This window comes from Sinocyclocheilus grahami, unplaced genomic scaffold, assembly GCF_001515645.1.
Source record: "Sinocyclocheilus grahami isolate Dianchi unplaced genomic scaffold, SAMN03320097.WGS_v1.1 scaffold448.1, whole genome shotgun sequence".
Taxonomy (NCBI): domain Eukaryota; kingdom Metazoa; phylum Chordata; class Actinopteri; order Cypriniformes; family Cyprinidae; genus Sinocyclocheilus; species Sinocyclocheilus grahami.
This window is the reverse complement of record NW_015505627.1, coordinates 736,401-760,637: the sequence shown is the minus strand read 5'-3', so window position 1 is coordinate 760,637 and position 24,237 is coordinate 736,401. Positions and strand designations below refer to the sequence as shown.

At 39.0% G+C, this 24,237-nt stretch overlaps 1 protein-coding gene across 2 annotated transcripts in view; it reads left to right on the top strand.

Moving 5' to 3' along the window:
* Window positions 1-24,237, top strand: part of LOC107552384 (vang-like protein 1) — an 89,495-nt gene that overhangs the window by 23,934 nt on the left and 41,324 nt on the right. For both annotated transcript variants that reach the window (XM_016234254.1, XM_016234253.1), the window contains exons 2-3: window positions 12,095-12,350; window positions 21,193-21,322. In XM_016234254.1, coding sequence (XP_016089740.1) covers window positions 12,280-12,350; window positions 21,193-21,322 — 201 coding nt within the window. In that variant the 5' untranslated portion in view covers window positions 12,095-12,279. The remainder of the gene's footprint in view (window positions 1-12,094; window positions 12,351-21,192; window positions 21,323-24,237) is intronic.

Here is a 24,237-nt window from a genome sequence, read left to right as displayed (position 1 = left end):
CATCCGTGAGGCAGTCATCCGGTTCACGTTTCGGCACCAGTGGAACACATTTAAACAATTTAATAACAAAATAAACACAAAACTGAAAATAGCCTGATAGCCCCTCACGGACGACTGCCGTGCACAAATAGAAACAAAACAACATAAAATCTAGGCCTGGTCCTCTCTCGTCCTTCACTGTCATTACTCCTCCTTTTATCCTTACGGAGCTCCTCCGTGGGATTTGAGACACACCTTGGCAATATAATCGCCATTGGCTAGTTTTTTTTTGTTTACTCACCAGACTGATATACTTTACTATTTTACACACACACACACACACACACACACACATACAGTACATACATAGAGTCAAACCAAAAATTATTCAGACATCAGAAATAATTTTTTATATTTTTTTACTAGTGGGTGCAGGACACTATAGTTCATTTATGTAAGTGAGGATAGCAAAATAAAGTAAACTGTGACATATTATACCCCAAAATTCTTCATACAGTGGACTCCCAGACACTTTGACCTGACCATGTTTTGCTTAAGTGTTATCTGGCATTATCAAGATGAATTTGTTCTGACACAGTTTAACCCTGAGTTCTTGTCATATTTTATTACCATTTTCTAAACTATAGAGAATAAACTGTGATAATGTGTGAAACGTTGAAGGTGACTGAATAAATTTTAATTTGACTGTACATACATAGAAGTACATTGTGTGTGAATTCCACCAGATCAGCTTATCTTTGTAAAATGGAGAAACCGGCATATCTTCTGCTTGTTCTTAAAAGCTGAATAATTCTAAATGAACTCCGTTATTTTGACAGGAAAATACAACAAAGAATATCGTTTACATGTAGCGTGGCATTAGTTCCACCTACTACCAGAGAAACTGGCGTATCTTCTGCTTGTTCTTAAAAGCTGAATAATTCTAAATGAACTCCGTTATTTTGACAGGAAAATACAACAAAGAATATCGTTTACATGTAGCGTGGCATTAGTTCCACCTACTACCAGAGAAACTGGCGTATCTTCTGCTTGTTCTTAAAAGCTGAATAATTCTAAATGAACTCCGTTATTTTGACAGGAAAATACAACAAAGAATATCGTTTACATGTAGCGTGGCATTAGTTCCACCTACTACCAGAGAAACTGGCGTATCTTCTGCTTGTTCTTAAAAGCTGAATAATTCTAAATTAACTCGTTATTTTAACAGGAAAAATACAACTCGATCTCTCTCTTTGCATGTGTGAGAAACACAGCGCTACCAGCAAAGCGACAGCGAGTCGTGTGCCTTCATGCTAGAGTTTACGGTACGTCAAATACAGCTACGCTGCGCATCCATTGAGCTGAAATGAGGTAGTACAGATCGCTTGATGGAGAGCAAAACTTTCAGGCACTCAGAGTGTTCAGCGAATTAAAATATATCTATGCTAAACTTGTAATTAGCCTCTAACACACACATTGGCGATTAAAATCGAAGAATTTATTGGCTAATGGCTAACGATAGACATTATTTAGTCACCCAGAGTGAAGATTTAGTTGCAGTGCTTCCCACAGGTTTGAAATATACTTGCGGTGGTAGCCAGGTGGAAAATCCTCCTATTACCAATGGCCAAAAATGGTCTACGACATGTGACAAATAACAAATAATGTGTGATTTTTAACAATATTTTTATTTATTGAAATTCATTTGAATTACATAGGCTACTGTTACATTTAATTACATACAAATATAATGCATTGTACATTATGCAAAATTACAGCATTTAAATGGTAGAGTTCTCCTTACTTTGTCATATAGTGTCTCTCTCAGTGAATGGGATGCATATTTTACTGATACTTGTAAAATCTATATATTGAATAATATGTGTCAAATAATGTTCTTAGTCTTTTCTTCCTGTGGGGAAGCATCCAAGCCAGAAAGTACAATAGTTTATTATGAATGAAATGGAAATTAAATTAAATACAATTAATTGTGTAACCAAAATACCAATAATGCCCAGAAAAGAAAAGAAAAAAACGTAGCGTGTGACTTTTAATTATAAACAAGCCCGAAATACACTGGGACTCTTATTTTGAAATGTTTATACTATTGCGGGCTGATCCTTCAGATGAGAGAGAACATATGCATTCTTACAACCGTCTAAAACATATTATATAAAGGTCATAAAGTAGACATTGTTGTATTGCTTGTCTCAATAACCAGTCTTTATCGTTGTTATCTCAACTTTATTAACACACTCTCAACTACATGATCGCTCTCTTTAACTCACGCGATTCTCTCCCGTTCCCACCCCTCTGTTCTCGCGATATCACTGCACTACATCCCTCAAACGCGTTCACAAATGCGCCAATCGTTTCTTCTTGTAGTTGAGATCTCAGTCGGAATTTGTGTCTTTCCAGCGCAACATTTTTCCGTGGAGTAAAGTAAGCATCCAGTGCATTTACAGTCTCCGTATATGAATCTTTGGGACCCAGGAGATTCGCGAAAAATCCTCTGCACTGGAGCACCAATACAATGCAAAAAAGTAGCGCGTCTTACCGCATCGGCCGCATTGATAGTTCCACTGGCCAACTCAAAGAAACTGTAAGAGTCTTTCCATGTTTTGTATTCTGCATACAAATCCGAAACTCCGAGGTTCAATGGAATAGGCGGCGATAACTGAGCCTGTGCGACATGTATCGGCGGTGCTCGTGCTGCGGCCTCTTCGCCCTCCATGCCAGCTCCGTCAGTCTTTTAGATCCAGATGTCGTTTCCAGCGACAGTTGCACGGCGATCCTAATCGTTCTTTTATGTTTTCATCCTCGTCGCCATTTATGTTGTGTTGCTTGTCTCAATAACCAGTCTTTATCGTTGTTATCTCAACTTTATTAACACACTCTCAACTACATGATCGCTCTCTTTAACTCACGCGATTCTCTCCCATTCCCACCCCTCTGTTCTCGCGATATCACTACACTACAGACATTGTCATAATTCATTAACTTGAGTTCATAAGCAATCGATTGGTATAAATGCTCACTATTGGTTGATTGAGAATCACTTTGAAGCAGTCTGAAGCGCTGTTGCACGAGCCTGTAGAACGCGCAACTGCGCTGCCTTGTGACACTGCAACGTGCAGCACTCTTTTTTTTTAATGAAATAATTTTGAAGTTTAATAATCGATATGTTGATTTTGATTTATGTTTTTCCATCCCCAAAATATGACGACTTAAAATGATCATTAAGACGTTTGTTTTACCATTTCATGTATTGAAGACTTTTTATGACATTCATTTTAAGAAAACTCACCCGGAGGGATTTTGCTTTATTCGCACAAGTGCTCCTTAAATACATTTTACAGTTCGCCCACATCTATTTTTATTTTCGACTGAAGCTCCCGCACTGTCGAGCCCTGTCTTTGTCTGAGTCTCTGCAGCACACGGGAACGTCAGCAGGAGGAAACAGTTCTCACGCACACAGCAGATACTAAACGTGTAGGGCGAGAGGAGATTTCATGCATGTCTGAGGATGTATTGTCAAAATCAAGTCTGTAGGCTACATGATCTAGCCTACAGCATCAGCATTCAGCAATAATAATAATCAACAACTGCAGCAGCAGCTTAGCAGATCTGTTCATCCAATACCAAAAGCATTAACACTGCCATGTCCATTACCATGCCAATCTCTCTGATAGTTGTTATGACAGAATTCTAGTTGTTAGACTGTTTTCACTGTCCTCAGCCTTGCTTCTCATTCATAAAGCTCTCGCAAGTGTTAACTGGTAGAAGACTCTGGTTTCTGTAATTATAATAGCTGCAATGAGAGAGAAAGATGTGCTACATTTTTGATGCCAGGCACAGATTTCTCTCTCATTAATACATCCCTTTACCATGCCCATTAAATCACAACATGATTGAGTCAGAGTCTCTGAGTTAAAATTTTGGGATTTAATTATTAATGATAGAAGGGGCTTTTTAATCTCTCTGGGCAAACTTGATGTTAATGAATGGCACAGAATATGCATAATCCCTTAAAGTGATGAAATGGAGAGAGGGACATGAATGGAGAGCATACAGAGGAGCAGTTCAGTTTTAGACTGTATCTGTCTAGAGGTTTTTGAGGTTTTGAATAGGTTTTGAGGTATGGTTTTTTGAGGTCTAGAGGTTTTCTATCTCCATGAGAGAGTAATGTAAGTCTGACTGGCATAGCTCAACTTAATTAAACATGAGGGATTTGATGTGAAACTTGCATGTAGTGGGAATGTGCTATTCAGCTAATCAGTCTGGTATAATTTTGGCAGATTTTTACACAAGACGTGTTGTTGTGTTCAAAAACCTCTAGACAGATACAGTCTAAAACTGAACTGCTCCTCATGCAATTGTGCGTTGGTCATTCGGTGGAGGCATCAAAGGAGAACCAAGCACAAAAACATTGCTGGGGATGTAGAGTAGCGTGATACCTCGCCAGTTGTTGCAGTCAACGAGATTTCCCTCCTTCGGAAGTGTAACAATAATGCCTCTTCTCCAATCTGCTAGGACAGACGACTTATTCCAACATTGGTTAATCAAGGCAGTCATCTCGTTGATTAGGGCTTGACCTCCATACTTGAGCATTTCTGCCGATATCTCGTCGATGCTGGGTGCACGGCCACTCCGGAGGGCTATAACTGCTACTTCAGTCTCCGCAGTCAAGATCGGTCTGTCTTCCACAGGTAGGTCAACCATGGGCAAGAATAACTAATCAGCGAACTCTTAACACTGGTGCAGGCTGGTTGAGGAGTTCTTCAAAGTGTTACACCCAACCTCTCTCTTGTACTTCGGCCGTCAGCAGTAAACGACCATATTTATCTCTGATTGGTACTCCATGCTTCATCTGCGTCCCTATCTGATCTTGGAAGGGCCTGGTCCCACTGTTGCGTTTGCTGTCGCCGGGCATCAATGAGGTCCCAGGTATTGTTCTTAATCCATCGTTCTCGATTCGAGCAACATTTCCTCCTGATTGCCCTATCAGCACTTGCAACAACAGTACGTTGGAAACGCAACCCCACTTTCTAAATCGACGTCTCGTCGTGTTCCGTTCCTGCCAATACTTAGCAACAGTCGGAGCCGACATTTAGCGACAAGCAAATAATGATCAGATCTCACATCAGCACTGTTTCGGCTTCTGACGTCGAGGAGGGATGACCATCAGCGTAAACGATATGGATGTAGCCGATTTTGTTCTCATACAGTCCACCAGGCGATGGACTTTCTTGTGAGTGTGCTCGAGCCATGTGCTCTCTTGTCTGCGTGCCTTGTTCAGATTCAGTTTCGGTTTGGTGTCGGGGTTCGGACACTCACGCTCCATGTTCTGTTTTGTTGTGGGAGCGTGTGGTCTCGAGTTCGCTCGGGCCATACACTCTTCTGTCCTTGTGTCTTGTGTTGTTGCACACAGCTCGTGTTTTTGGCTGTGTGCTTTCATGTTACGTCTTGTGCTGTGTAACACGCAGCTTGGGTTTTTTATTGGCTGCATGCTTTCATGTTGTTATGTCTTGTGTGAACACGTGGCTTATGAGTATTCTCATTAGCTGCTTGTTCATGTCTTGTTTTGTTCAAGCACATGGCTTGTGATTTGCTTTGCTGGCCATGTGCTTGTGTTTTTGTTTTGTATGAGCACATGGCTTTTGTCGTGTTTGGTTTCTTGTGCCATGTGCTCTCATGTCAATTGTCTAACCCCGCCCATCTTGTTACCTGATTATTGGTTAATTTGCCCACCTGTGTTGCCCTTATTACCCTCCTCATTTGCTCCCTATTTATTTTCCTTGTGTTTGCAGTCCTGTGCGAGTTCGTCGTTGAATGTTGTGTGTGCGCGCCTTGTGTCCTGCCTTGCCAGTCAGTTTCCCCTATGGGGTAGTTTCTGTTTGTTTTGTTTTATTTTATTTTGTTATTAATAAAAGCCATAATTTCTCCTGCGATTGAGTCCTCGCCTCATCCCTTCATCCCCACCCCTGACAGCTGACAATGCGGCTAGAGCCATTCCAGCGGGTCTCGGCAAGGCTGAGGCTGGTAATCATTGAAGGCCTGTAACAGTTCGGTAAAGTGACTGGATGTTCCACATGCCAATAATCATCTTAGTCTTGGTGCTGAAGAATGAGCCAATCACCGGGCATTGGACAGCTGCAGAGGGGCTTTTACCCAACTCCGTCATTGGGACTTGGTCGTCTTCACCACTGATTAAATTAGTTTGTTTTTGATTTCTTGGTGATTCAGTAGTGTTACAGACTAACTGTGATTCAGGACTTTTATTTCGAAGGGACTGAGTATGGGCCTGTACACATACACAAACTGTTTCCACCATTATGCATACACACAAACTAAATGCTGGCAAATATACCATCCTTACATAGGTCTGTGTTTGTACCCTCTAGTTCAGGGGTCACCAGATTTCAGACAGAGTTTAGCTTCAACCCTAATCAAACACACCTGAACCAGCTAATCAAGGTCTTACTAGGTATACTTAAAAATTCCAGGCAGGTTTGTTGAGCCAAATTGGAGTTAAACTTCGCAGGACACCGGCCCTCCAAGATCAAGTTTGGTGACCCCTGCTCTAGTTTGGTGTTGTATCACCCCATTAACTGTCCCAAGTTGGTAGTTTTATTTTGTTTGTTTAGTGCTGTGGCTGGTTTGAATGTTTAATGTTCAAGTGATACATTTTGTTTCAACATCATTATTCAAGGAAATTACTCAAATATTTTAAACATCAAGATTTTATTTTATTTAATTCAGAAATAAAGATAACATCAGTGTATTCCAAACCGCTGTAAATACCTTGTGGTTCACCTCTCACTTATGTTATAAGCTAAATGTTATATGCTGTGGAGTGTATTTTACCCCCCGGAATGCGATTTTTAACAGGGAGTCCCCCTTGAAATGCGATTGGGCTAGTTTTGTGCCAGTTTTGAGTAGCAATTGGGAGGGTTTCGTTGTGAAAACCTGGCAACCCTGATTTTAGGGAGAGAGTAAAGTGAGTAGTGTGGAAGCTGAATTGCGTTTATGTTTTGGCACCTGTACATCGGTATATAGCCAAATTATATTGTTGAATATATTGTAAAAAAAAAAAACAACAACATTTGCACACCTATGAAAAGCCACATTTTTACACTTTGGGGAATAAAACCACTTTGAACTGTGCATTATTGTTTTCTGTCAACTCCATTTTTACAGGATGGGGTTTCTAGCCCTATCCCAACCATCCTCCTTTAACCGGGCTTAGGACCGGCACTGTCAGAGTTTTCTTGTCCATTGGCAGAATTATCAAGAATTGGTGTTCTCTGTTATGTGTTCAAGGACTTTTATGTTTTAGTGTATTTTCTGTTTACATTGTTTCTATGTTCTCTCCCTCTCCATGTTATTGCCCTGTTTCTTGCCAAGTCTTTGACCTGTTTCTTGCCATGCCTGGATTTACTTGGTGTCTGTTTTAGTGCCCCTATTATGCCTTTTCGAATATTACCTTTCATGCAGTGAGTCATGTAGCTGTATGTGAACATAAACTATCTGCAAAGTTGTGAAACTGACAGTGTATGATAAATAAAGTTATTGTCTATCCAAAAAAAGAGACGGCTTGCAATCGCCTAAACGAGTCGTCAGGAATTAGAATCTTATTCTGTTACGGCTCTACGTCATGAAGTAGCACATTTGCATAATGTCCGCCCACGTTCTATGTCACCAACTTGGCTGCCCACAAACACAGTGAAATTTCTGTGTGATTAAACTCATGTCGAGAAGAAGCTGTATCCTACGCTGTGAGAGCAGGTTTGTTTTATCACATCTTATAATTACCACAAACTTGTTAAAACTTTACACTTACCACTGAGAAATTCCTGCTCCAGTCGTGCTTGCGAATCAGTCTCTTGTCGATCAGCCACTTCAACCGTTTCATCATTAGACTCCGGCTCGAATTGGTAAGGTACAATCGATGCCATCTTTTCTATGTATTGACAAGTCTCCAGGGCTGTCAATCCATCATGGCAATGGGTGTTTCGTTTCCGACATGCGCTGTACGCAGTAGACCAATCAAGAGCCAGTCTCTCTACGGCTCTGGACCAATCACAAAGGACTGTGCCATCTGACCAATCACAGCAGTGAGGGCTCACGGAAAGGAGGGGTTTAGAGAGACTGATTCTTTGAACTGCTTCACACGAGTCATTTACGAATAATTTAGAAATTAGGTCAAATTAAAACTATTTTTTGAGAAAACTAATGTATTTTTGACCTTGCATGCATGTAAACCTGATTTAGCAGACTCATAAAACAATATTAGCAACCTTAAAAATTGCATAATAGGGGCACTTTAAATAAATAGTTTCTACTGCATTTGGATCCTCGACTGCACGTTACAGATAACATCATGATGTCATTAGAAAACCTATGCGCTAGTATCAATATTACATTACTTCTATTGTCAGATATGATAACCTTCTGAAAATGTGGAAATGTTGCAGCAAGAAGGATATTGAAGGCAAGAAGGGACCAAATTGTATTAATTTCTGCAAATTTTGCATATACAGTATATTGCAAGTGTAACACCCACACATTTACTAGCTATGACATGTAGGTGAGAATTAGTAAATTAATCCACATAAGTGAACAAATCAAACTAATAATTTTGTCTTTCTACGACTGTTAATAATAATTCACAAAATATTTCTTCAGTACACAAATGGCATTATGTTGCATCTACACCGCAGCACGACTCAACAAATCTTGAGTCTGAATAACAATTAATTGGCTTTTCAAATGTAAATAATGTCTTTCGACAGGCCTTTTGTTAGTTGGAGTATGTTTATCACCATATGGTTATACACTGTACAAACAACCACATTAAATTTTGCCATTGTGAGAGGGTCTAATGAGGGAATGTGACAGCAGTGACAGATGTACTATAATGTATGAGTAGGGAGGAGATCATTTAAGCACATGGTATGGATTATATTAGATATAAAGAAAAAAAGCTCAGTTAATTCTGTGAGCTGTATTTCTGAAGGTCTGTGTCTGCCATTAGTAAGTGTTTTGGTTATTTGGTCTAAATGTTCATTGTGAAGCCCAGAGCTTATTTTTGCTTCCAATTCACTCCATCCCCCACTCTCAACCCTAGCATAACCAGACAGATTAGTTCTTTGACCAGAATCCATGGTTGCAGGCTTCCTGCAACACTGCTTAATAGAAAGCATTGTGAAATGTTCCCAACAAAGATATCTGGGATGTGCACCATTTATTTTCCCAGTTTTCTGCTCATCATGAAAGCAGTTATATTCTCAGAGGAGCCTGCCTTATATTGTCTTGCCTAACAAGCACAAAATGTGTGAAAATTGAATGTGATAAGAGAAAAAGACTGATTCCCATCAAATAAGAAAAAGTGAGTTTAATATTTTTTTTGTGGTCCCTTTAAAATTAGGACACAGTTGTCAAATAATTGAAATGCAACTTCTCAAAGAGCATGTTTGCATGCTGCTGCATGATTCTCTGAGATTTTACATTTATATTTATGCATGTGGCAGATGGTTCTATCCAAAGTGACCTGGCATTGCTTCTGCCGTAACACCCCTTGAGCTACAAGAAGGCGAGTGTGGGAGGGCATTCACACAGACAGCACAAACGAAGTGACCTCATAACATTAGTTTTAAGTAAGAGTTACTGAATTCCTACAATAGGAGCAAGTCAGCAACCATTGATAATTAAACATAGTTAAACTGAGCTCTACTTTATGCAAATAACATGAACCAGATGCTGGTTCTTAGTACTGCAAGGGAGCAAACGCTTCTCTTTTAGTTCATGTAGCTACACCCAACAAACCCACAAATTCATTCACACACCTATGTGTTTAGACAAGGCTCAGCTTGTTACTCGCCGTCCAAAGCATGTCATTGTGCACTTTAATTTTTCATCCACCCAGCTTTAGAGATTGTATTGAAAAAAACAACACATCTGTCTGAAGATGAGTCTTACAATGATGTGATTCCAAAAAAAGTATTTCTGGAGTTCTTCTCCATTTTCCGTTTCACCTCAGAAAAGATCTTCTTTGAAAAATAGACTAACAACCATAATAAGAAAATACACATATACAGAAATACATTTTTGTTGCTTTAGGCCACATAACTGTATTGGTGAAATTGCCTATTGGGTCCTGTTATGTTTTTTTATTTCCTATTAAACAAGAGTGAAATTATATACACACACATACATATATATATATATATTACACTGTATCTTTCTTAGCAAATTATCAGGACTTTAATGCCACTATTGATATTAAGTTTTGATAATAACTTTTCCAGTTATCTGCAATGATATACTGGATTCAGATGTATCTGGCATGTCTATTTAAAATCTCTGTAATAGTCTAATAGTAGTTGATTGACAGGTGTGTAGGCAGATTGATGTTCTCAAGGATGTAAACAAAATATGTTGTGCAGTCTAGAAAGCTATATTGATAAAAGGGTGTAATATAAGATGTAATATAAGTCTCAGGTGTCCCCAGAATGTGTCTGTGAAGTTTCAGCTCAAAGTACTCCACATATTATTTATTATAACATGCTGTAAATGCCTTTCTTGTGTGGAAACAAAAGCATGCAGTTTTCATGTATCCCTTTAAATGCAAATGAGCTGCTGCTCCCCACCCCCTTTTCCAGAAGAGGGCCTTGCCATTACAGCTCGTGCTTTTGATACAAGAACCAATATGACTGACACTGTAAATACCGGTTAAGCCCTATATGTATGAATCAGAGTCAAAGAGACTCTGGCAAAAGTAACAACCGTGAGAATGAACTATGCCAAATCTTTCAGCCATTTTGCAACGATGGATGAGCAACACACAAAAAATACTGTAATGACAGTGGGTATGCAATATGTTTTCTAATCACCTGCCCAAATTTGTTTGTTAGCAAGTTTCACAGCTAATGCAGCTAAAGTTACCATTGTCTATTATTTTATTCACATAGATTAGAACTTATTCTTCGTCATTCTTATTTTTAACCTAAAAATGCTTATTGTCTGTATAATTCATGCCATGCACAGTACAGTTTGAGATTGTCTTTTTACAAACAGTGTATGTTTTCTGAAATATAAGAGACAAAATTACATTTTTCTCTCTTATATTTTCAGAAAACATACACTGTTCAACAACAAACAAATTTGGGCAGGTGATTTGAAAACATTCACAAAATATAAAGTGCAATACTTATGTCTTCTGCATGTGAAGTTGGATCCTCCCCAGCTCACTCAGGGGAGGATATATGCTGATAGTGCAGAGCTCACAGTGACAATGCAAACAACTCATTTTGAGACACTATTTATAATTTATGGGGAGTATATAGAAAGGAAGTGTAGTGTAGCTGACATTGCTGACACAAATTTGTGATCAAACACCATGTAAATGTGAATTTTGCATAATAGGTCCCCTTTAATGGGAGTTTTGGCAAGAGTACAGAACTTAAGTGACAACTTCAGTGATTATAATGGATGCGGTCTTTCTCTTTGCATAAAATTCTAGCATTTCTTCTGCAAATGCAGGGATGAGCATTTCATGTTTTGGTAAAGCCATAATGATAGTGGTGGTATTTTGTGTTACGTCACCCTGTGAATGCAGATACATTTGATTAGATGGAATTTACAACTCTGGTCTTTGGGACTCGCCTCCCAGAATGTTTTAAATTCAACACACTAAGAATGTTGATGAGTTGAATTAGTGAGACATCTAAAACATTCTGATAGGTGGGTCCCCGGGACTGGAGTTAAGAAACACTTGTTTACACTACACTGAGATCCAATCACAGTTTGTATGTGTATATGGATAGCATCTGGATAGAGTAGCTGTATTTAGTTTGATTTGATAAATCAGATCACAAAACATTTTGGAGCCTGTTTACACCTGTATTTAATGTGGTCCAGTTGTGAGCAGATCACAGACACACACATTTAGACACCAGAAACAGGGAAACAGATATGAATCTGGAAAATAAAATAGATCTCTTGACAGAAAACAGGAGTTGCAACTTGCAACTGTATTCTGCTGCTCTTAAGGGAAGGCTGTTTTGACTTTTTTTAGTCCCACAACTAAAAATCGAACTCTTTGTCTTTTCAGAATGAACTTTGCTGGTGTAGAGCTCCCAGGCACACGTCCAGGATTGAGAGCTGACAGAAAACTCTCATTGTTCTTCTGCTGAGTAAGCTCCTTCCGTTAAGACTTCCCAAAAACTTCTGCCTGCCCTTCATCCTGTCAACATCCAAAAAGCCCTCAGCCATCTGCTGGGGCAAAACAGCGTTGCCATGGATACAGAGTCCACCTACTCTGGCTACTCATACTACTCAGGCCGGTCGAGGGGATCTCACAGACATGGGTAAGAGATTCCACGAGGGTCTCTTTCTCTTTCTGCTTCCTTTTTACCTGTCAGTTGTTGAGTGGGAAGTTTTAAAGAGGCTACAGTTTGATATGCAGCAGGTAACTGGATACTGTCTCCCCTCTGTCTAGCTGTCTCATCTTATGAGATCATTGTCACTCTTTTCTGTTTGCCCTCACTTTCATCTTCCCTTTCTCTGTTAAATTTCTTATTTATCAGAAGGATCAACATCTGATTACTTATTCTAAGGCTCACTCAGGGTCTTCTATACCCAACACTTTAAAATTATTTAAGCATTGCATGTAACCCAATGTGTCCCACCAGCTGCACTCCCTCAAGTCCCTCAAGTCCCTCATGTCTCACTCTCATTCTCCAATGGAAGATATTGAACATTGAAAGATAAACTTGGAGAAATAATGAAATGCATTTAAAGTGTTAGTTCACCCAAAAATGAAAATTAGCTTGTGTTTTACTCACCCTCAAGGCATCCTAGGTGTATATGACTTTCTTCTTTCAGACAAATCCAGTCGGAGTTATATTAAAAATTGTCCTGACTATTCCAAGCTCTATCATTGCAGTCAGCGGGTGTTGCAGTTGAACAGTCCACAAGTCATCAAATAAAGCGCACGCATTCATAACAAAACATGCCTCACATGGCTCCAGGGGGTGAATAAAGGCCTCCTGTAGTGAATCCATGCGTTTTTGTAAGAAAAATATCCATATTTCAAACGTAATAAACACTTTTCTTTCACTTCCGGTAAAACAGTCTAATTTTCATTTTTGCAAATTGAAAATTAACCCTTTAACTCAAAAAAATGATAATGGATTTACACATACTGTGAATCCAAGTTCAAGTTAAGTCAACCATCAATATTGACACAAATGAAGTTGAAATGTTTCTAACATAAGATGTTTAGCATGTTTTTATATTTACACCATGGATTTATATGTTTGGCAGCATTTTCACACTGGGTGAAAGTATCAACCTTAATTTAGCTCCTTTAGACCTGACTGCGGTCTTTATGCTGGTTTGGGAAACAGCAATACAACAATAATTGAGATGATCTTGAAAGCGTGATTTGCAAAGTTATGGGGAAACACAGTCCTGGTCAGTAATGACTAGTGCTGTGTTCAAAATATCGATACAACGATGTATCGTCACAGAGATTTGATGATACGAGTATCGATACAGCTGGCCCTGTATCGATACTGTGGCACGTGTGCAGCAGTGGACCACGCTTAATTTTACAACGTTTAAAATTTAGTAGAAAAGTGCGAGGTTTCTAAAAAAGAATGAATAGAGCATCTGTTAATAATCTGGCTGCAGAGGAACACAACTGGGTTGCCTGATATAAAGAGACGTAATCCCCAAAACAGAGCTTCACACTTGCGCAATACAGAAATATCTGCTAAACGTGCTACTTATCTTTGTCAACCTGGCAACCCTGTGCTCACGCGCTCTCTCTCCACTGAGAATAAACGCGCTTGCTTTCTGAAAACAGCGGTTAGCTTCGACTGCCAAATTTCAAATGAAAAAGCAAAGTCCATTTGCAACTGTATTTCCCATGTCTCAGGAGTTACGAGCCTGTCATATTTAAATAGCAATATTAATTACCACGTCTGCTTTTTCACTCTCGCTGCGTCGCGCGTGTAACCTGCCAAAACTCAAATGGAATCGCAATTCCTTTTGCATTTGAATTTCCGATGTCTGCATGGAAAGCTGCCAATCAATGTGAGGGGGCGGGGCTATACTAGGGGGCGTGTTTGTGTTGGGAGGTGACGTCACTCACAGACGACCGTGCAGAATGCTCTGATCAGTGGAGGTAATCGGTAAAGGCTCAGCTAAAGGCAGCTACCAATCAGTTTCGTACCTGTGTGAACGAACAGACAGTGCAACCTTCTTGGCACAATACATAATTATGTCTTTTTTACCCCATATGTAGCGATTACTTCACTACTACTCATACTAGTGAAGTACTTATACAATGTCAGTATATGCTAAAATTAGAAAGATATAATGATAACAGCCTTTCTGCAGTACAAATTTTTTTGCTGAGTAAGGACTCAATGTGGTGCCCACTAACTGTCAGACTGACAGACGGCTGCTTTCAAATGCTTATGCTGTGAAGAAGACGTGCATTTTGCAGTATACGGCTGTGCATAACTGCATATGTCTGACAGATCAGCTACTTTATCAAAATGCCCACCTTGTATGAATGCAAATAAAGTTGGTTCTGTCAGGACCACTATCGTCAAAATGATAGATACTTAGCATAAAGTTTGGTTTGGCGGTATGGTTCTGTTCTGGGCAAAAAACTCCCTGCCCATCCATGCAGCCTGTCATGAATGAGCAGGGAGAGCAGCAATAATAACCCCCCTAGGGTTAACAGAATAGAACAAGGCAGATATCATTAATGTACTACATGATATTTAAGTGTAACTCTTTATTCAAGATAAAGGAGTCTGATTAGCAAGGAATATCAGAAAGCCAAGTCCTGACTGTGGCGAAAGGAGGAGCTGGGGATGGAGGAGAGTAATTTGCTCCTGAGCATGCTGAAAAGCTGCTGAATAATACTGAATAGAGCTTATATAGGAATGCCGCGATAGGTGTCGTATTCCTATAGCTAGATATGATCAGCTGAGTATCAGCTGATGCAAGCTTGACTCACGTGACCTGCCAGAACTAACGCTAACGCTTAATTTATGGCTTAGGTGAAAGTAAACACATGGGTCAAAAATGCATGTCAAATGTTTGTCAAAAATATTTAGGTCTGTGCTTCAGGCCTTGCTGTGTAAATGTGGCCCAATAATCCTGCCGCTGTCTATTATGTCATTAATAATAATGATAATCAAACAATATTAACAATCAAAAACAGAAAAAAAAACACTGCTCTGGATAATTTAAATAAGTTCTCAATAATTAGGTACTGAAAAACTCTTTGTTCTGTTGCGTCCTGTTTGCTGTATTACTTTGTATTATTGACAATGGCTACATGCCATTGTTTTAATTTATTCATTTATAATGATCAGTTTGCATTATTATTTCACTTTTTAAGTAGTTAAAATGGGTGTGTTCAACAGTAAATTAGTTTTAGCTGCAATATCTTAATTGTAGAATCGTGAAATTTCACTGTTGTTGGTATAACAACTTTTAGTAACACTAAATTTCACAAAGAACATCTTGGAACAAATTTTAATTTAACTTGGCAAAATATTGCTAAAATCAAGCCAAAAGTCTCTGTGATAATCACATAGGAAATGATTATGCCGCAAATGACTTCCTCATTGCTAAGCATGAGTTATCAAAACAAGCAAGCTCAGTAGTCTGACAGTTCTTCACTACCAAACAGTGTTTTGATCCTGCTGTCTAAATGTTGCTTATGCTAACTGATGTAAAATATGTTATTTATTTAATTAATTCATTCATTCATTTTATATATCAGTCAAAAAAGCTGTTTTTTTTTCAGTGCACACAAACAATGATACACTGGTTAAATGCGCTTTAAGTTGTAGTTCAGTGCGCTTAGCTGTAAACAGAGTAGAAGTGCATGCTGCAGATCATGAAGTGCACTGATAATCTATAGGCCATACTAGGTTAGGTAAGAGTAGAAGTGCATTGCATTTGAAACATGAAACTGGTTATCCTGGTTTTACCTTTGTCACCCTTCCAAGCTTTGATTTATGGTCACAAGCGTCTGGAGAAGCCATAATTTACTGTCAAACCCAGTCAAATGCTGTCAGATTCTGCACACACATACATGTTCAGTTACAAACACTGCACATGTGCAGTGCAACACAGTAAGTATTATTGACTGGCTCCACATACTGTTGCATGAAATGTTTTCAGATGGAAGGAGGTTTCGACTAAGCAGGATTACATTAAATCATTACCAACCAATTAATCAGCTGTTGTGTAATTATTATAGATAATTTTTGCCTTTAGATTTTTTTTAGATGGATTTTCTTTGGTGGATTTTACTCATTTATTGTTTGTATGGCAGTTTTCTAGAAATCAGACCTCACAGCATGTTACAATTTATTTAATATTATATTTTTTAAAAGTTCTGGGGGGAAAAAGAAGTACGATAATCCATGTGGTCTGTCAGCAAAACAATGGGTGGATGGTTATGGTTGGGTTGGGCTCATTCTGTTCCAGCCCGGATTCCATTCCTTGAGATCTAGAAAGCTCTAGATCTTACATTAAGCCTTACTCGTGTAGAAAATTGAGCTGTTTGACTAAGCTATTTCTAATTATATGGTACATCACTCTGAGAGTGATACAGGGAACAGAATTAAATAAAAAATTCAAGCCCTAATGTGCAGTACACTGTGACTTGTAGGGTCCCAATAAGAGTTTCCCATGTTAATTTGGATAAGGACCGGTTTCCAAAGACACTAGTTGCAAGAGTGTACTCTGCCATTTGCAACCTTTATGTTTGAGTGCATTTCCACAGCTTTCCTGTTATGTGTGTGTGATTCTCTTTTGTCACCAATAATAGCTGTGTTATTACCTGGTCAGTAGTCAAGTCAAGTCACCTTTATATAGCGCTTTTAACAATACAGATTGTGTCAAAGCAACTGTACAGCATTAATTTGGAAAATAGTGTGTCAATAATGCAAAGTGACAATAGTAAACACTCATTTTTCAGTTAAAGGTAGTTTATCATTGAATTCAGTGATGTCATCATCCATTTCAGTACTTGCAAACAATAAGATGATAACTGTTTGTCACCTTTAGTTTAGCTTCGTGTTCCCATCTTAAATAAGCAGAGCAGGAAATGGGCAGGACACATTGAAGCAGATGAGAATGGGAGGAGTTTAACATGCTGTGCTTGTTTTGACAGGATTGAGCCTGTTTTCAGTGAGAGCATTGCTGTTTAGAATTAAACTCTACAGTATTTTACACTGACTTGGATATGACAAATGTTGTATTCCATAGTCTGTTGTTGACATCACGCTATGATTTATTTTTTAAGACAAAAATTAACTGTTTGATATCCATTTAAAGGAATAGTTCATTTAAAAAAAAAAAAATTTTTATGATTTAATCACCCTCACGCTTCAAGCCTATGTGACTATATAGCTGCTTTCTGATTGACAGTTTCCCTATGTAGTGTTCACTGCTCCCTGCTTTCTGATCATGGCATATCTGAAGTTCACTTAATTTGACAAAATGACACATGGGGCCCTATTTTAACGATCTAAGCGCATGGTCTAAAGCGCACTGCACAGGTGCACTCAGTGTGGGTCTGAATCCACTTTTGCTAGTTTAAAGGCACAATATGTCATTTTCGCCGCAAGAGGGCGCATATTCAAAATAAACACAGAGACAAAGGCATAGTTTGATGACGCCGTGACTGAGTGTGGAATTATGGGAGTCACAGCTTATTCCCACAGCCGATGCAATCCGACAGGACTCGGGCAGAAATCATGTTCATGGATGAGCTAATGATTTATTAACGTAGTAGAATGAAGCAGGGTTAGGCTGAAAGCCGTCGAAGCAAAACTAGGCCGCTGAACGAGCGTGACACACGGCTCGAAAGCAGCGGAGCTTTTATTATGCCACAGTCGACTGCTTCCTATCCTTCCGGTCGTGCGTATGTGGGGGAAAAAGCAGCGCTGTTTTATCATACTAGATACGTTTGAAAGTTCTGTTATAATGCTACTCTGTGCAGTCATCACCGGTCTATTAAAACGCACAACATATTAAAGCGTCTTTGGTGTTTCCGTGTTTTCTACAAAACAAAACCGGAAATCGAGGGGTTATGACGTCATTGGCAGGTGACACAATGACACTATGGGCACGGTCCGTGCCACTAGTTAAAATTGCTTATTTCTCTGGATTTAAACATTCTTCGAAACATTTGGGATAATGTAAGTACACAAGTCAGCAAAATATATAACACTGTTCTAGTAGTTTTTGAATATTTTAATAAAAAAATCGTACATATTGTGCCTTTAACAACGGGAAAATGGTCGGCGCGCTGGGGCGCATGGTCTAAACGGGTTGTCCCTATTCTCTTAAGGAGTAATGGGTGTTTTTTGGGCATAACGTGCAATAAACCAGAGTCTCATCCCCCATCCCCTTTAAAAGCCATTTGCGCTCGCGCCATGGCGGGTTCGTTATTTACATGGCGGCATGTAATTTTTCATTTTTAAAAATGTTTGTGTGCTGCTGCGCGTGCGTCCCTGTGTGTGTAATAAGCAAAGTGTACGTGCGTTGTGCACCCGCCTATAGGCGCATATTACTAACGCGCTCTTTAAATAACAAAGAAAATATATTGCGCCAGACTTTAGACCAGGTTTGAGTTGGTCTATGATGCAGTCTATTTTCAGTTCCTCAAAATAGCAACGCGACAACAATGCGCCTGAACACACCTCATTTTTAGACCAGCACGCCCATGGGCGCACAAATGGGCGCAAATGCATTTGCTATTTAAACAACGCGGTGCAGGACAGGAAAATGAGAACTGTGTCGGGCTGAAACTAGCAAAAACCAAGTAGGTTCAACTGCAGACTGGAGATCTCCAAAATGGGGCGTGAACTCCAAAAAGTGGGCAGAACCTCCAAAATGGGGTGGGGCCTCCGCACGCAAAGACTTTCACCATTGGCTGTGGCTTCAGCCAATTGTTATTGACATGCATTTCAAAATAAAACTTTATAAATTAAACATTGTTTCTAGTTCATCTAAAATAAAATATGCTATATAAATAAATATTCTCCGTGAGAGCAGAGCCCAAAGCTCGTGGCCAGTGGTGTTCGGACTGGAGTTTGAACCTCTGCTTCATAATGTAAACGGGAATCACCCACAAGCTCTCCCGCGAGCCGTCCCAGCACAGGGGAAAGATTTTACTCTATCGCTTTGTTCCAAGCAATGGGGGCATCCCGGGGCACGAAATTCGCAGGGTAGGAGGGAGTAGTGACGCTGGGTAACTAAAAAGGTGCCATTGTCCGACGAGGTCCGGTTGGGGAGTTATGGAACAATCTTATATCGCATCATTTTATTAACTGTTTATCTCCTGAACTGCAACTTTCTTTACCACGCTATTCAGCACCAATCCCGCTGTGCTGTCAATTTCACTGGTTAAGGTTAGGGTCAGGTGTGGGGTAGGTTTAGGGGTTAGCATTTTTTGTAGCATAGTGTAGGAAATCAACACTTTAATTGACAAAACCAATAAAAACTTTAGAATCAGTTGTGGGGCGGAGTTTGCACTGAAGTGGATAGGGGGAAAACATTGCGCATGCGTGTCATGTGCCTGTCTGTCAATGGGAGGAAGCCACGCCCTATTTTGGAGCTCCCACCCAGTTTTGGAGTTCCCACCCCCATTTGGAGATCTCCAGGCTGCAGTTATACCCTTCTCGCAAAAACACTTTGCGCCACATTGTTAAGCTGACATCGTGATTCATTGATTTAAAGGGATCATGAAATGCTTTTTTTATATATATATACTGTATATATAGTTTTATGAGATGCATTTATAATCTTAGTATGCTTTTTCATAAAAAATGGTCATAATTTAGATATACATGTCATTCTCTACCCTAATTTTAGCCCTTTGATTTAAATGCTTAATTGGAAGGGAAATCTGTTGTGAGACTTCATTGCATATTCCCCCTGCTATGATTGATTAACATCTTTGCATATTAAATGAGTATAACATTTAGAACTTTCTTGAAAGCTTTTACTGCATTTTTACTGTTAACAGCTGCCAAAATGTTGTTTTAGATGTAGAAATGTACTCCTGTTGCATCAAAGGTTGCAGCACTGCACTGTAGCCGAGCATAGTCATGTCTGCTGAGCACATGATGCAATGATCTCCTTATTGCAGTGTAATGTTTGTAATCTCATGAATACTTATCATATTATTATAACTAACACGGTGAAAACATGAGCGTTAACTGTCAAATGCAGAAATCAAATCACTGATGTGAATGGGGGAATCTGCCCTACCAGCACCAGTGTGCAGCATCCATAAAACGATGTAGTTAATGTGTATAAGGATGATAAGAAGGCCATAATTCATAGAGGCCTATGAGCAAATTTCTGCTGTATGGCGGGATTGGACCCCCAGTGTTTTCAAAAAACATGATATTTTTAGGGACCACAGAGAGTCAGGACATTGTTTTAGTGTCTCATCCAAAGGATGGGTGATAGCAGCTTTCGTCATTCTGTCACGATTACATTTTGTGTAGTTTTACATGTGCCGAGGCAGGAGTGTGTGTGTGTAAAGCATAAGGATTAGAATATGACTGCCTGTGTCTGCTTTCAGCATATGGTGACTGTGGGTAAGGCTGCACAGCTAAAAGTTCTTTAAGATTAGTGTTTTTCCAGAGCGCAGTGGTTTAGTCTGAGCATACATGAGGTTTGGGGGCTGGGCAGTCTGGCTTATGACAGGATAATGGGCTGAGACCGGGGAGATGCTTTGTGAATTAGAGGGAGGAGGGATGATTTTATGGATCAAAGCGATAGATCAGTGTTGGAGTAGGAATTTATCAGGGTGACAGATAAAAGACTGACCACTTTGGCAGTGCGTCATGAAAAAGAGTGCATTTACTGTACACTTGGTCACTTCATGTTTTTTTTTGTTTGTTTGTTTTTTGGTAAACGGGAGAGCTTTCTGATTGGGTGAGCATGTTCCATTTACACTTTGGCCACATTAATTTGTCTACACCAAATTCTGTCCACTATATATAACAGAATTCACTTCCGTGGCAGAAACCAGTGCAATGTCATTTTTGGATGAATTATTCCTTTAATAAAAGACAAATTAATCATCTGGACATACTTCTCTCTATCTGAAGGACCTATACCTAACTTCACTGTTGTGTCCATGTTTCTCAGAGAGCGTAGCCGGGACCGCCACAAATCCCGCAGTAAGGAGAGCAGTCGGTCAGAGAAGTCTGTCACTATCAACGCTCCACCAGCAGAGCCATTGTTAGGAGAACAGTCAGTGCGAGGAGAAGAGGTTCAGGTGAGAGAGGTTTTCTGTTATTTACAGGACTGTATGGTGTGAATCACGGGTTAACTTGAATTTTTAATTAGTGTTTACTTTAATTGTATTAATAACTTTAATAAAATGTTTTTATTTATGAAAATTGATAAATATGTGATTTTTTTTTTCAACATAATGCACCAACGTGCAGTGGGGTTCTTAAAAGAGAAGGCAAATTCCTCACACTTTGTTTTTCAATCCAATGTAAATTCATGTACCAATTTAATGAATGTTAATACATTTTTGACTAATGTTCACTAAGTGTCTTTTTAGAAATAATTTATTGTATTTGTTAGTTTTCTTCTTATTTTTCTTCTGCTGCTGCTGCTGCTGCTATTTTGAGTCTATGGCAGCCCATAGAACCACTTGTGGGAAAGTTATGAAAACTGGCACATGGATAGAGGACAGTCTCAACATTAACCATAGCAAGTGTGGAGTCTCTAACTCGACCCCTGTAGCACCAGGGCCGGATTTACGCATAGGCATTCTAGGCACGTGCCTATGTTCACTCGTCCAGGGGGGCCCAAACACAATGAAGATATATATAATATTTTTGTTATACTATGGGCTATCTACAACAGTAAAAGAACCAAAACCCCAGAAGACATTGAGCAAATAAATATAACAAACAATAGGGTAAAAAATGACAAACTATTTCCATGTCATTCCACCTTTTTTATGTATGCTACGGAAATCACGCTTTCTTTCTCCCAGTCTCTCTCACAGATGCACACACAGTGCAGACTCTCGCACACACATGGAGACGCGAACAGAAACTTCTTGTCAGCGCTGCCCCTATTTTATTTATCAATAAAATAGTTTCGCAGCTGAAAAGCAGTGGTGTATAAAGCACCTGAAAGCCATACTCAAGTAAAAGTACAGATATCTTACCAGAAAATGACTTTGGTAGAAGTTGAAGTCACCGTTTAGAATATTACTTGAGTAAAAGTCTTAAAGTATGTGATATTTATTGTACTTAAGTACGAAAAGTATTTTTTAAATCTTAAACGTACTTAAGTATTGAAAGTAAAAGTACAAGTAAATGCAAAATGGAAAAGAAGCAAATAAATATATATAAAAAATTTTCATACACAGCTTGAGTAGCAAAATTGTGTTCAGTTTTAACTCTTTCTTCCATTTTGTATGTTTGGGTAAGAATAAGAAGCACTTCATCCGGTAACTTACTGTCTTTCATTCTTTTCGTCTTTTCGTTCAAACTTTTGTTCCAACATAAGAAAACATTTCTGGAATCTGCATCTTTTAGATGTGTTTACTGTTTAATGTATCTCAGAGGGGACATGGATGCATTTAACCTGCAGTTACAGATGCATAAATAGGCCTAATGTTTTGTTTTTAAAGGGGTCATATGATGCGATTTCAAGTTTTCCTTTCTCTTTGGAGTGTTACAAGCTGATTGTGCATAGATAAGATCCCTGAAGTTGGAAAGACTAAAGTCTCAAAACCAAATAGGAAGCATGTCAACATATTCTGTTACACCAAATAATGATCTTTAAAAAAGCATCATATGACCCCTTTAACATAAAATGTTGAATACTGATATTTGAAACATGAAAAAAAGTAAGTGACAGCATGTGACTGTTAATGAGTGAGTCATTGAGATTCAACCGATTCATTCAAACGACTGATTCATTCAGAAACAAAGCATTTGACTGTGTTAATGAGTGAATCACTGAATCATATTACACCGAAAGCTGATTCATTCAATAAGTAAACACCGTCCATTACGCAAAACAGTGCTGTGATCTTTGTTTGGAAATATTTTCGTTAGCAAAATTGAGCAAAAACAAGCAATATTATGTATAAAATGTAAGTCACTTATTGCTTTACTGAACTTGTATAAAATGTTAAATGTGTTCATGCTGATATCTGCAGGAAAACGGTACTCTTTGTGTGATAGATTAAGTTAACTATATTAAATTATATGAATATAAAAAGCATACAGAAGCATTTTTGCCGTCTACAATTTAGAATGCCTGGAATTTTGAGTTAGACTAATAAATCAACGTGCGTGCACTCTGTGTGTGATTTGGAGATTACCTAGTAACCTAGAAGTTACTTGATAATGTCAGATTGCACATCATTACAACAACACTTACCATATTATCGCAGACGATGCTGTGTATCGCACACCTCAGACTCGACTTGAGTGGAAAATGAATAATCCGCGGTTGTGCGCGCACTTGTTTGGTTTGCACATGAGCAAAGGTGTTTTTATGAGTCTAACTTGCAAACTCCAGACCACTGATTCGTCAAACCTGCATTCCTGCAGTCCGTGTTCTTCTGACTTCTGACTATTTTGTAGTAAGTAACGAATATGCTTCGGGGAAATGTATGAGAGTAAAAGTATAAATTTTAATTCGGAAATGTAGTGAAGTAAAAGTTGGCAGAAATATAAAAACTCAAGTAAAGTACAGATACTCCCAAAAAATACTTAAAGGGGTCATATGATGCTTTTTTAAAGATCATTATTTTGTGTATTTGGTGTAACAGAATGTGTTGACATGCTTTAATGTTCAGAAAACACATTATTTTTTTTCAAAGGCTTAAGTTAATTGCGGCCCCGTAGTCCCCCGCCACTCTCAAACGCTTCGTTTTCTACAAAGTCCCTCCTTCCGACAAGCGCAGTCTGCTCTGATTGGCCAGCTGACCCGGTGCATTGTGATTGGCCGAGCACCGTAAGCAACTTGTCAGAAATGTAACGCCCCTTACCATAATCGCGAGCTTCATCTTTCAAAATAAATGTAAAGACAGTAAATAATGTCATTAGTTTTACCATCAGTTCAAGCCCGAAAGGGGAACAGAGTCTCGTGACAGACACAGTGATGAAGCTGGTATGTGTTTGCAGTACACAAGCCACGGTTAAGACAGCTGAC